Source organism: Xiphophorus maculatus, chromosome 11, assembly GCF_002775205.1.
Source record: "Xiphophorus maculatus strain JP 163 A chromosome 11, X_maculatus-5.0-male, whole genome shotgun sequence".
Classification (NCBI taxonomy): domain Eukaryota; kingdom Metazoa; phylum Chordata; class Actinopteri; order Cyprinodontiformes; family Poeciliidae; genus Xiphophorus; species Xiphophorus maculatus.
In genome coordinates, this window is record NC_036453.1 from 17,915,118 (window position 1) to 17,929,015 (window position 13,898).

The 13,898-nt window shown below is 36.7% G+C and overlaps 1 protein-coding gene across 1 annotated transcript; it reads left to right on the top strand.

The window, feature by feature from the left end:
* The first annotated feature begins 810 nt into the window (after positions 1–810).
* LOC102235456 (complement factor B-like) lies at positions 811–10,412 on the top strand. The gene is made up of 18 exons (XM_023342852.1): positions 811–916; positions 2,150–2,356; positions 2,446–2,631; positions 3,005–3,181; positions 3,998–4,084; positions 4,290–4,429; positions 5,613–5,757; positions 5,859–5,987; positions 6,597–6,707; positions 7,330–7,464; positions 7,935–8,044; positions 8,233–8,365; positions 8,566–8,704; positions 8,817–8,893; positions 9,512–9,612; positions 9,686–9,815; positions 9,899–9,948; positions 10,067–10,412. Exons 1-18 carry the CDS (start codon positions 859–861, stop codon positions 10,247–10,249), a joined length of 2,298 nt encoding a protein of 765 aa, XP_023198620.1. The 5' UTR covers positions 811–858; the 3' UTR covers positions 10,250–10,412.
* The last annotated feature ends 3,486 nt before the right edge of the window (positions 10,413–13,898 follow it).

Sequence of the window (13,898 nt, forward strand, 5' to 3'; positions counted from 1 at the left end):
CGCAAGTAATGGTAATAGTTTTTTAAAAGCCGATTTAAACCGTCTCATAACTCGGGTTGCATGGGATCTAGAGATTTCTCCACAAGATGGCGCTGGAGAAAAATCATACAAGTCAAAACGAAAATATTGAGAAAAATCTATGCATGAAAATTAAGCCTGTCACTGAAAAATCTTATTCATTAAATTCAAAAATATATTTTATTTTCCCTGTATTTCCATTGTCCAGGCTTTAGACATTTTTTTGACAATAAAATATCAACATAAAAAGATGAGGCTCTTTCTGAGAAGATATAAGGGTGCAGTGCTGTTCATACGTGTGTTGGCCTAAATCAACAAGTTAATCAACAAACTTCACTCAAATGTGCCTTCGTTTTTGGGAAATGATGAGGCAAATGTTTGTACTTTATCTCTGTTTCACAATGACTTTGTTTTTTTTGTGCAACATGTGACCCTGTGGGTGGATAAACACAGTGGGGAAACCACAATTTTAAAGAGAAAGGAAAAGGTTATGGCCTAATTTAGAGTGGTTCCAGAAAATTAAGGAGGAAATCCATAAGAAAGCTTGATTATTCCTAGTTATCTAAGCCATCTCGTTTTTTTTAGTTTTTTTACGAGTTATCCTTTCTTTCTTCTTCGTATTTGGGCAGACATTTTAAACAAAGTACTCTAAACCGAAACGTTCTGGGGAAACACACATATTGATCTCCTTTTACTGCTCAAACAGGTAATAAGTAACAGACTAGTTTTTGTTTGTCCTTGTACCCCTCACCCCCACCTGAACCTTATCCACTCTGAAATAAATCAGATGTTCCTGCCATTTTATCACATTTCCAGTTTGTTCTCTCATTAGGCTGAAACATGGGGGCTTCTAGCAACTGGAGCTGGTATGCTGCACTCTTGTGGCTCCTCAGTTTCGGTAAGGAACTTATAATTAACATGCAATACCTGCATTTTGTTTATAACTCCAGATTTTCAAGAATGTCCAGGTGTCTCTCTTGTACATTTGAGTGAAATGTGTGAAATTTGTTGGATATCACCAGAGCCTAAAAGTTTATTTATACAAATTTAAAAAGTCAGATGCTGGAATTATGGAATGGTCATTATGTGCCTGTAAAATTAACATCCTTGATTTAAATACAAAAAAAGTTAGTATAAGGTTCTAACATATTTAACCGGATAAATTTTATTTATTCAGTGAACATTACTGTTGAAATACTGAAGATTACAGTTTCCTGGTAAATCTATGAATGCACCAGTTTCAATTGTTTTTGGCAATCGATCACTAATGATAATATTAATAGTAAATAACATTATTATTATTACTAACTTTTATATAAAAAGAATTTTGAAGTGCAAATGTTTAATAAATTAGCTATGTATGTGTATGTACAGTGTATATATATATATATATATACATATATATACAGTATATGTATATATATTAGAGAAACTGAAAAAGTAACAAATACATAAATAAATAATAAAATGACAACAAGAATTAATATAGGAAATATTTCACTGTTTCACTTCAATGTTATAGACTAAAGTGTTTATATTATATACTGTACACTCTTGTCTCTAGTGGGGTCAGGAGATGCTGGTGTCTATCTCCAGCGAACGTTTCGGGTGAGAGGTGGGGTACAACCTGGACAGGTCGCAGGGCAACACAGAGATAAACAGGACAGACAACCATGTACACACACACTCATTCCTAAGGACAATATAGAGAAACCAATTAACTTGACAGTCATGTTTTTGGACTGTGGGAGGAAGCCAGAGTGCCTGGAGAGAACCCACACATACACAGGGAGAACATGCAAACTCCATGCAGAAAGACCCCGGGCCGGGAATTGAACCCAGGACCTTCTTGCTGCAAGGCAACAGCTCTACCAACTGCGCCACTGTATTGTATTATATTATATTATATTATATTATATTATATTATATTATATTATATTATATTATATTATATTATATTATATTATATTATATTATATTATATTATATTATATTATGGAACTTCAAGCTCTCCTTGGATGAAAGCCATTCCACACAGTGAAGCATACACCATGTAGTTGTGTGCCTGTTTTTGTGATTAAAAAACACAATAACTGAACCAAAAAACAAAAATGTCTGTCTGTTTGCTTAGGTGCTGAGGTTCTTTGTGATTGCACTGACCATGGTATGCAAATCCAGGGAGGTAATTTTACTCTGACCAAGGAGCTGAAGAAAGGCAGCTTACTCATCTATCGCTGTAACGATGGATACTACCCATATCCTGCTTTGACCCGTATGTGCCAGCCAAATGGCTCCTGGAAACCAGCACCCAGGAGGTTTTCACCACAGAAATGCAAACGTGAGCGACACAACTTTGAGTGATTCATAATTCACACCAGACTTCAGCAAAGTAACAACTCTGACTCCTTTTTGCTGATTTTCCTGAAGTTGTTGAATGCCCTGATCCGAATGTTATGGAGAATGGAAACGTGTCTCCTCCTGAGGTCCAGTACTTTGTGGGGAATGAAACTTCATATGAGTGTTACTCTGGATACACATTGAGAGGATCGTCCAAACGGATTTGCTTACCAAATGGGAAGTGGAGTGGCTCCACTCCAATCTGCAGCCGTGACTGTAAGTCTTGAGCAACATTTCATTGTTTTTTGCTTTGCTTTGTTTTGCTTACTTTTTGGGTGCATAGAGATTTTTCATATGGGACAAACCCATGTGTAAGGAGTGAATTAAATGGGTTAAGAATCAGTATTTGAGACAGGATTAGACCTTATGATGTGATGACATCTGAAAACAAAGAAGAAGTCACCGTCCTTATTAATGCAGCTTTCAAACATGGTGCCAGCCAACAAGGATGATTAAGGTAGAAAACATGTAGATAAATGTAATAGAGAGTACACTACACCAATACATTTCAGGAAATAAGACCTCAAACCTTTTTTTTCCTTTTAGAAATAACAGTCGAGAACTGAGTTTCATTTCTGTTTTTCCCCAGCCGGTTCTGCCTGTCCTGATCCTGGAGTCCCACCTGGAGCCTCTAGAGCAGGAAATATGTTTGGGATTGATGACAAAGTGAGATACACCTGCAATGGCGAACTGTTTTTGGTGGGCTCTAAGGAAAGAGTGTGTCTGGAGAACGGCCAGTGGACCGGGACAGAGCCAGCATGCTACTGTAAGATTTGTTAATTTCATATTAATAGTTATTAATCAATATGTTCCTGAGGTACAGAGCTACTTTAAAATGAAGTCATCTTGATTAAATCGTCATGTGAATGACTGCGTGAATGACTGAATACAGTGTGAAGCGCTTTAGAGTCCGCTGAACTAAATAAACCGCTATTGACCTTTTGCATGTGACGTCACGCTCTCCAGAACTCCGCCCACTCCACCATGGCTGCAGTCAAAATGCGCTCCTTTAAAACCAGTCTAAAAACAGACTGGTAGCCTCATATCGCTTCTATTTAGTTGATCTCACTTTAAGAAATGGTCACAGGGCCCTGCGCGGTCGGTTGCACAAACAGACAAGGACAGAAACCAAACATGTCATTTTATCTTATAACTTTTAATGAGGAAAGATATGGCGACAACGGACAGCTGCTGTCAATAATAATGACTGTCAGCCCTCAGTGTAATCACAGATTGCATCGAACACTTTTTACAAGAAAAGAAGATTAACGTTCATATACTTTATAAGTAAGTATGATTAAAAAGATATCAACTATGGGGAAAGTATGCGTCTAACCATTAGTAACCATGGAGACAATGCCGCATCACGTAGCCTAGCATGTATTAAAAAAACCTGATTAGCATCTTGTCTTTTGTACATTTTTAAGGCTGCTCCACTGTAAGAGGAAACGCTTACCAAACATTTTATTTTTTTTGTCTGTACTTCTTTTGTTTAAGTCAACGAAACTCTTTTTTCTCCCTAGATCTTTAAATCTGCATTACTGAATTAAATTGTGTTTAATTTTGCTGCTACTTCTTTCAGATAAGCACACCTTTGATACCCCACGCGAGGTTGCAGAATCATTTGGAGGTGCGATTAAAGGCACCCTCACCACTACACAATCTCTTAGTAAGTTCCTGGACTTCATCTTATGACAATATTTGAAACTATAACTGCAATATATTAGAAACAAATGTCTTACTTTTGTTAAACATCACTAAGAGTGACATGACACATGGCATGACAAAAAGATATTTATTGCTAATTATTCCTGATTGCACATGTAAAACAACTGTATGAATGTGGCTCATTCATAAAACCTCTTGTTACTCAGATGATACCCAAGAAGGGAGATTAATCAGGATTTCAAAAAGTGGGACTCTCAACATCTACATAGGTGTGGACATTTCAGAAAGCATAGAAAAAGAAGATTTTGAGAAAGCAAGAGACGCTATCATAACTCTGATTAAAAAGGTAAGGACGTCTTTAAAGAAAAAAAAAAATATGTCAGTTATAATTTTAGGAGAGCAAACAAATGTGACAAAAACCCATGAGGAATATTCCTGTCTGAAATAAAAATAACCACGAGGATGCTGATACACAAAGTGAAAACCCACACGTAAACCTGGCAGTATTTATGACTTTAAAACATTTCTTCAGCAGCAGAATCATTTAAAAGATATTCTTTTGTCCTGCACAACTGCAGGCGTTCCAAATTCACAAAATATTTACTGTACTTGCGTCGCCCCTTTTTAAAGTTGCAATGCAAAAATTGTCAGGGTGTTAGAATAAACTCACAAAGCATTTGTTCAGTCCACAATAATGATCGGCAACATAAACTTTACTGTTCATTAAAAAAATTGGGCTAAAGACAGAGACATTTAGGTGTCATCAGCCGGTCATATTAAAAGTTTTATATTATTTTCTAATGGAAAGGTCAACTGCTTTAGAGCCCCCTCTGCCTTACGATGCGCTGAGTGTGCAGAGACTCAGCAGCATAGTGCTTGGGCTGCAGTTATTCTATGATGGCTCTGCTGATTGCGGGTGGAGTTTAAGGGTCTGAGGATGCTCACAGGGTGAGACCACAGACTCCTGTTGATGGGTGCTGGCAATAAATTTGCTGAGCTCTTAAAGAAGGTTAGAAACGTAGCAGTTAGTGCTACTAGGTCTGGACATTTATTCAATCTATGAAATTAATCAAAAGACATGTTATAGCACAGAGTGGACAATTTTTACATGTAAATGAGAATTCGTCTTTCTAAAAATACTCAGTTGGGTCCGATTGTGTGTGAAGCTTTTATTCAGTGCTTCCACGCACTTATAGGCTCATTTGACATACAGTCTCTTGTTCCCTTTGGCCGCCACAACAGCAGCCTATTAGAGGTAAATTTAATTATGAATTACAAATCATAATCTTGACTGATGTTCCTTGGCGCGAGGCCCTTGGCCCGTTGTCAAAGTCCGCTTCTGGAAAAGCACCCAGCTGATAAATGGATAGCTTTCTCTATAGGATAACAACCCTAAGCAATTTAAAGTATCAGGCGTGCTGGATTAACAAAGCATTTCACAGCAATTGTTCAAGTTAACTTGTGCTCGTAAAGATGTGTCCGACGTTTACACAGGACCGCCGCACCTCAACTGTTGTTGTTTTCCACAGATCGCCTCCTTCAGTGTGTCTCCAAACTACGAAATCGTCTTCTTCTCATCTGAAATATACAGGGTCGTCAACATCCTCGATTTTTTCAATGCCACAGTGGAACTTAATAAAGTAATAGAAGACCTGGAAAAGTTTAAAATAGAAAGTGAGTCTACCCCGAGCACAAGATAATGGTTATAAAACGGTTTTAAATACCTACCTGGACTCTGATTTAACATCTGTGTTTTTGTGGCGTTTGGTTTAAAGACAAAATCACTGGAACAGATTTGAACATGGTCTTCAAAACCTTTGAGAAACAGATGGCTTTTATAAAGCGACAAGCTGGAGATGAGGGATTCAAAGCTCATCGGCATGCCCTGATCCTTTTCACAGATGGTAACAAGCCTACATCACACATATTGCTTGCAAACACACATCAACCTTCCACAGTTTATTGATATCCTTTGTAACAAGTCTAAAAAAAATCTTATTTCATATATTTCAGTACCTTTGGCTAAAGACATAAAACTCGGTTACTGGTTTCAGGATAGATTTAAAATGTTAATAATTTCCTTTTCCTTCAGTCTTTGATCAATGCAAAAAATAAATAAAATATCTATGCATTTAAGTTCCAGGGGACTACATTTCAAGCAAAAGAACTATATAAAAAAATGTATTGGAATAAATTCTATTATTTTAAAACTTAGTCTCAGACAAGATCTCCGACAGAATGTTACGTTTTCTTGTCTTATTCAGATGTTTCTCATTTCTCTAGCCTCTAACCCTATTCTGAAAAATAATTGTGGCACCGGTGGTTTTATTTAAAAACATTATTATTTGACATCTGATTATGTTGCTGACATTTCTATGTTTCTTTTCTTGTTACTTTGTAAATCCACAACAACATTAAAAGAAAATATGTTTTCACACTTATTTAGGGATATCAATAAACGTATATATATTTTTTTACATCTGAAACTTTTACAAGCAAGACCTTTTCCACAGGTGCGTATAACATGGGTGGTTCTCCTGAGCCTACTGTTGCCAGAATAAAGAACACAGTCTATATGAATCACACTGCGGAGAACAATGTCGGCACAAGAGATGACTTTCTTGGTAAGTGTAATTTAGTTTTTATTTGACTGATTAACAACAAAATAGTGCCTAGTGTTCATGCGTTTCAAAATCTTTAATAAATCCAAAACTGAAAAGTGTTGCTTGCATTTGTATTCAACCCCTCTTGAGTCAATACTTTCAACTTCTGACAGGTTTTCCTCAAAGATCGGTCTACATTTTGCTCCTTCCATCAGTCAAGCTTCTCAGTGTCTTCTAAAAAAAAAACCTTTCCATGTTGCTTCAAAAGATATGAAAAAAATTAAACCCATACATAATTCTCTTCAAAATTATGCACTAATGCATGTTTGTTCATTACACTGTTGTAAATACTGTATTATTGACCCAGGGAGGCTGAATTATATGTTTGAGCACTTTCTAGATATTCATTTGTAATAAAAAAAGAAGAATTTAAAACAGTGTACCACTTTCTACAATTTTACAATCATGCACTATTTTGAATTGGTGCGTAAAATCTCATGAAAATACATTTTCATGAGATTTTACATTTGTTGTAATTTGATCTAATTTAAAAATGTTAAAGGGGTATGAATACTTTTGCAGGGCTCTTTGCTATCTGCAATGTAAACGAAACACAAACTTACAAAGTAACACCGTTTTGCAGACATCTATATCTTCGCCATTGGGAGTGACATCTTTGACGACGACCTGCAGCCCCTCACTGTAGGAACCGGAGGAAATCATTACTTCAGGATGTCAAAAATCGTAGAATTAAAGGAGACCTTTGATTTAATTATTGGTGAGTCAACTTTGAAAAGGGAAAGTTGTTAAAAGCCTCTGTTTTTTTTTTTTTTCGTCAGCTGTGATGTGCGTGTGTTTGCGTGGGCGTGTGTGTGCGCGCGTGTGTGTGTGTGTGTGCGCGCGTGTGTGTGTGCGTGTCTGTGTGCGTGTGCTGGTATAGTTCCCGTATTTCTTCATTTGGCATTAATTTAGCTCAGGGAGGTAAGTGATCTTAAATGGGGCTCTGAATGGTTCTCTAGTTTCCCAAAGTAGTCAGGAAGAGAGCTGTTTTCTTCTGATGGGGATGGATGTGATGAAGCCCCTCAGTGGACCTGAGTGGAGTCTTTTAATCTAATGCAACAGGCTCTATACTTGTTTTTTTATTTTTATTTCCTTTACAGTTTAAATATTTATTTTAAATTTCTAAATACTGTCCCGTTTGTTTACCGTTTACGCTAACCATGTATTTGTTTGTTCTGCTTATTGCAGATGAAAGCGAAGTTGTAGGTATGTGTGGCCTGCACAGGGATTATGAAACCACGGAAGATAAAGAAAGCAAAAGGAAAAGATACCCATGGTTGGCGTTTATTGTTAACACGGTGAATAATTCAGCAATTTAGTTAATTAATCATACAGCAAAATAGCATTAAAATGCCATGAAATATATGTGTTGCAGCACCATTTATTTATGGTTCTGTTAGAGTTATGTTCCATCTTTATTTTAGCAAAAAGTCATGCTGGTTTAACAGCATACACTTTCTCCACTGCCTGTTCTGTACAACTTCAGGGACGAAAAGCAAAAACTTGCATCGGGTCGCTGGTGTCGCCGGACTTTGTCCTGACTGCTGCTCATTGCTTCACCTTTGGTGATTTGCCAGCGAATATAGTAGTTGAAATTGAAGATGGACTGGGCAGCAAAGGTAAATATCACTGACTTTCCTTCTCAATTTGACAAAACAAGCTTCCATTTTATCACCATTTAATATGCAGTTGCAGCCTTAGACATTTGTTATAGATTATTATACTGTCTTTGAACACAACATTGTAACTACATTTCGCCGACTATTTGAATCAGTCAGTATAATTAATCACGGCACATGCTTAATCTTTATTTATGCAGTGAAAACTGTGAAAAGTTTCACGCTGCACCCACTGTACAACATCACGGCCAAAGTCAAAGAAGGTGTGGCCGAGTTTTATGACTATGACTTGGCCATTATCCGACTGGAAGAACCAGTGAGGATCTCTGAATTTGTGAGGTATTTTCACATCTTTGTCTTTAAATAATATGGCTACAGTTAGACTTTTTTTTTTTTTAAATTGATGTAGCAATTTTCACATTCCTGCTTCAAAAACCTGAATTTCTTTCAGACCAATATGCATACCCTGCACCCAGGAGACCAGCGACGCTCTCAACCTGGTTGGCGAGTCAACATGCAAGCAACAAGGTCTGGGGGTTTGGCTCCTGTGCTCTGCTATGCACACTTGAAATCAGGCGTAAACACTTTATGATTAGATGATAGCAATTTTAGTTAAATGGAGACATGCCTGCAGATGCATTTCAAGGCAACACCGCACTCACCCAGCTTCCTTGTGCTACATTATGGAAATCAAAAGAAGGGACTGAAAGGGAACTTTGTTTTTCTGAAGTGTAGCTTTCTTCTAAAAAACAATTTTATTTATTTATTTATTTATTTTTTAACAAATTAGTCCAATGGCTCTTTAAAGATGGCACACGTTCTTTCCTTCTTTTTCTGAAAAAGTGTAGTCTCGTGGAGCAAGGCATTTTATAGATTCAGAAAATGTTTTATAGAGAAATCAATCAATCAATCAAATTTTATTTGTATAGCACATTTCAGCAGCAAGGCATTTCAAAGTGCTTTACATCATATCAAACACAGAAACACAAGGCAACATGGAATCAATAATCAAAACACAGCATTAAGTCAAGTTCCATCAATAAATTTGTAATTGATTACATTTCAAATACAATTCTGAAGACTGTCAAGTTATGATTCGAGTCAAAGTGGAGGCCCCTTACAAATGATTGTGTTCTGAATTAACAGAGCAGGTCCTGTTAAAGAGTTACCGTGAGCAACTCGGTTTCCTAACAAGGAAGCACCCGCTGGTAGCAGAAAAAATCGTCCACGCCAAGCTTGGAGAAAACGTAAGTTTTATATAAATGAGACGCTTTGTTTGCCAACGTTATGTTTCTTTGATGCTTGAACGGTTTATTGCAGCGAGATTTGTGCATCAAAAAAGCTCTTTCGGCACCAGGAATCACCACAAAAAACGAAAGGGTTGCTGTGACCGATAACTTCTTGTGCACCGGTGGTCGGGTTGGGTACAGAGATCACATAGCATGCACAGGTGGGTATACTCTTATCTCCACGGATTATACTCTTATGGTGGTCCAGTTTGGTAACTCTGTCTGTGGAAAACTCTCGGGACAGGGGATTCTGGCGGCGCTGTGTTCAAGAACTTCAACCAGCGGACAATCCAGGTAAAGAGCCGTGTGCAGCAAATGTGTCAGAAAGTTATTTACCGTCATAAACATGGCGTAAAAAGAACAGGTCAATCAAAGTAATGACTGAGATGACAGATTTGTTTCTTCTTCACAGATTGGCGTGGTCAGCTGGGGAACACAGGCACTGTGCTCCTCCACGGGCGGACTGGTTGAGTCCAATGATGAGTCCAGAGATTTCCATATCAATCTGTTCAGAATGATCGATTTTCTTTCTCAGAACCTTGGAGATGATAGTCAAGACTACACAGCACTGAAATTTCTGAAAAACGGAGCATAACTGCACGCTATAATTGCATCATAACATAAAATGTGCACTCAAGGCATTTTAAACTCACACATTTGCTCTCTTTTCAGACTTTGACCTTTTGGTTGTACCCCACATGACAGGCATTCAGTGTTTATGCAACCTTTGAAAATAAATGTTCCCTCTATTAACAAATGAATGAATGATTATGTATTGTTAAGGAATCATGGCTATTTTTGATGGTTTAATATAGTTAAGCTAATGCCATGTGTGTTTAAGTAGACCAACATTCCTTTGGACAAAAGCAGATGCAAGCAGGAGTTCACAGATAAACATTTTTCTGGCAAGGCTGTAACTTAGATCAGCCATAAAACACAAAGCTCTTGAAAGGTTTTAAATTAGGAGGCCATAAAGAATATCTTCCCCGGCTCGCAGGTCAGAGGTCGGGGGTTTCTCAGGAGCTCAGAGTTGCATCTGGAGTTGATCACAACTTAGGAATCTTGGAAACACTGAGGTTTAATTTCTGATACACCTTCTTAATATTAATAGCAATAGTGTGTTAGATTAAAATATATTACCCAAGTTACAAGTACTAATCTAGTTAAATGGAATGTATTTGAAAATGTACTAACTATGACAATATCGGAAACCAAAAGGGAATGGTTTGAATGTTATGTTTTACAGGATGAAAAAGACTTCTATCTCATTATTGTTTGTGATAAGGTAAAGATTCAAATCTTTGGAGAAGCTGACTGCAGAGGAGCAGGATAGGTTTTGTGAAAATAACTTATAATTTTAATAACTAAAATGACTCTTGATATTTGTCATTAAAACTCAGGGGAAGGTCTAAGTTTTTTCCAAGGTAGCTCTTGGTTGGTCAAAACAGAGGTACGCCCTATTTGCATATATTAACAAAGAGAAACGCCTTCACTAGAAAAGGGAATGCTCAATAATAAGAATTCAGACAACTGCCCTGTTTTGCTTTTAAGCATCAGCTGTCTCCAAAGGCGCCTTTGTTCTTTTTCTTTTAATTCTTTTGTCTCAGGTAAAGAATGTACTTCTGTGTACTCTGAAGTTTTCTTGTTAAATTCATACGGTGTTTTCTATTGAATTAAACTCTGCATTTCTGTGACGTCATTGAGCTTCGCCGTTTCTTGCCGGCCGTGACGACATCTGCTCGAGACCCGGCGAACAGGAGGGAAAGCAGAGCCATGCTGTTTCCAAAACTTAAGCTAACCAAATAACTTTCCTTCCTTAATAGTGTCCATCAAATCAGGTTTTAATGTATGTTCTGCTGTTGATAATCTGGAAAATAACTATATCTTGGATTAAAGCTGTCATGGTATTTTACCTGTTGTCATTTTGTTTATAGAAAGTTGGGCTTTCTCATTCTTTGCATCAAAAGGTAATTATTTTTTATCCTGCAGGATTTGCCGTAACTTTTTTTTCAGCTGAAAAACAAACAAAACTAAAGTGATTATTTTTTTAAGCAAATAGTGAACATAGAGTCAGCACACAGCTTCATCTTTTTATTTTCATTCAGCAATCCATTTAAAGCTAAATGGATTATTTCCATTTAGCTTTAAAATACTAAATGGGAACAGTCATCCATGAGTTTTTCATTTGAGTGTAAACCACACAGTGGCTCACATGCCCCAGATGGCCTGCGGGAGATGGTGCTTTTTTCTTTTTTTAAATCAGGCATTGCACAAATCATGACTTTCCAAGACAAACTAACAAATAGACATCAGTTCCCACAAATGACCAACCAAATCTGAGTCCTTGCATGACCCAACAGAAGCTCCACAGAAGAGTCAACAAGAGAAGCAGCCAACGTAGAGCAAAGGGACATGACCTGCAACTTGCCAATGGTGACTCTGAGGATGATTAGGACATAAATATACAACACAGTTATTTGAGAAAGGTCTTATTGACTTAAGAAAATGTGTTTTTCTGTGGTGATCAGTCAAGATTCATTTTTATTAGAATCTTATTAAATTAAGGAAGACCCCGATCAATTAAAAAAAAAAACTCACCTTAATTTCCATAAATTGTTTGAAAGAATCTGGAACATTAGCTTTAGAATCTGATTTAGAAACAGATTTTGATGCATGATAGACCTGGGACTGTTTAAATCTTGAACAATCTCACCATTAAGGCGACTTAAAATCCTAAATAAAACAATTAAAAGAACTACTAAATGCTTTGTAAACAATATTCATATTTTGATAGCTATCTTAACATAGTAACAACCTAATATTGTTTTTTTATACTGCTTTTGTTGTAGTTTGAGTTTAGATTTTTATCTTTGGCAGGAAGTTTATAAACATTTTATTCTTACAACTTGATTACTTAACAACAGAGCTTTTACATTTATTTTCTCACTACATACAAATGATCAGACTGCTTATCTTTTATCTATGTGTAGAAAGGTACTTTGTATTATATGGCAGAACTTTCTAACAAATAGTTTCTCCATTCCAAATGAGCAGTTCTTAAATAATCCTCTTTTCCGAAATTGAAAATTGAAAAAGGAGCACTTTGAGGAATTGCTCCAGCCCTTAAAAGGTTTCATCCAAACTCTTTTATGGCTGCTCAGCTCTTGCTGATAAAGCTTTCCAGCTCGCTCCCCCCCACCGGGTCAGTGAGTCAAGCCCCATTTCCAGCTCCTGGCGCAGACGTGCGCAATGCGGACACTCCATTTGGCCGTGTGCCACGGCCAGCTCATTTAAAAGATCCTGGCGGAAAATTGGCGCCTTGTTGTTTTACTGGACGCAACTTCCGCAAAGCTTCGTCATTTCCGCTAAAGCGACATTGTTCTGTGCGCTGTTGCCCTCTGTCGCAATAAAATAAAATAAAATAAAATAAAATAAAATAAAATAAAATAAAATAAAATAAAATAAAATAAAATTTTTTTAAATTAAATTAAATTATAAATGTGTCATTTTCTCAAACTGACAAAATACGTTTATGAAGGGAAGATTAACTAAATTGCACTAATTAATCATCCTTCTCAAATAATATTTGGTTAGAATGAAAAACAAACACCAACGCAAGTAATGGTAATAGTTTTTTAAAAGCCGATTTAAACCGTCTCATAACTCGGGTTGCATGGGATCTAGAGATTTCTCCACAAGATGGCGCTGGAGAAAAATCATACAAGTCAAAAAGAAAATATTGAGAAAAATCTATGCATGAAAATTAAGCCTGTCACTGAAAAATCTTATTCATTAAATTCAAAAATATATTTTATTTTCCCTGTATTTCCATTGTCCAGGCTTTAGACATTTTTTTGACAATAAAATATCAACATAAAAAGATGAGGCTCTTTCTGAGAAGATATAAGGGTGCAGTGCTGTTCATACGTGTGTTGGCCTAAATCAACAAGTTAATCAACAAACTTCACTCAAATGTGCCTTCGTTTTTGGGAAATGATGAGGCAAATGTTTGTACTTTATTTCTGTTTCACAATGACTTTGTTTTTTTGTGCAACATGTGACCCTGTGGGTGGATAAACACAGTGGGGAAACCACAATTTTAAAGAGAAAGGAAAAGGTTATGGCCTAATTTAGAGTGGTTCCAGAAAATTAAGGAGGAAATCCATAAGAAAGCTTGATTATTCCTAGTTATCTAAGCCATCTCGTTTTTTTTTAGTTTTTTTACGAGTTATCCTTTCTTTCTT

Bases quoted from the DNA above. Each gene is read 5' to 3' on its own strand.
- LOC102235456 (XM_023342852.1), top strand. From the start codon at position 859: ATGGGGGCTTCTAGCAACTGGAGCTGGTATGCTGCACTCTTGTGGCTC. The intron at 5,988-6,596 runs GTAACAAGCCTA...CCTTTTCCACAG, and splicing joins CCTGATCCTTTTCACAGATG to GTGCGTATAACATGGGTGGT. The intron at 8,894-9,511 runs GTCTGGGGGTTT...CTGAATTAACAG, and splicing joins GTCAACATGCAAGCAACAAG to AGCAGGTCCTGTTAAAGAGT.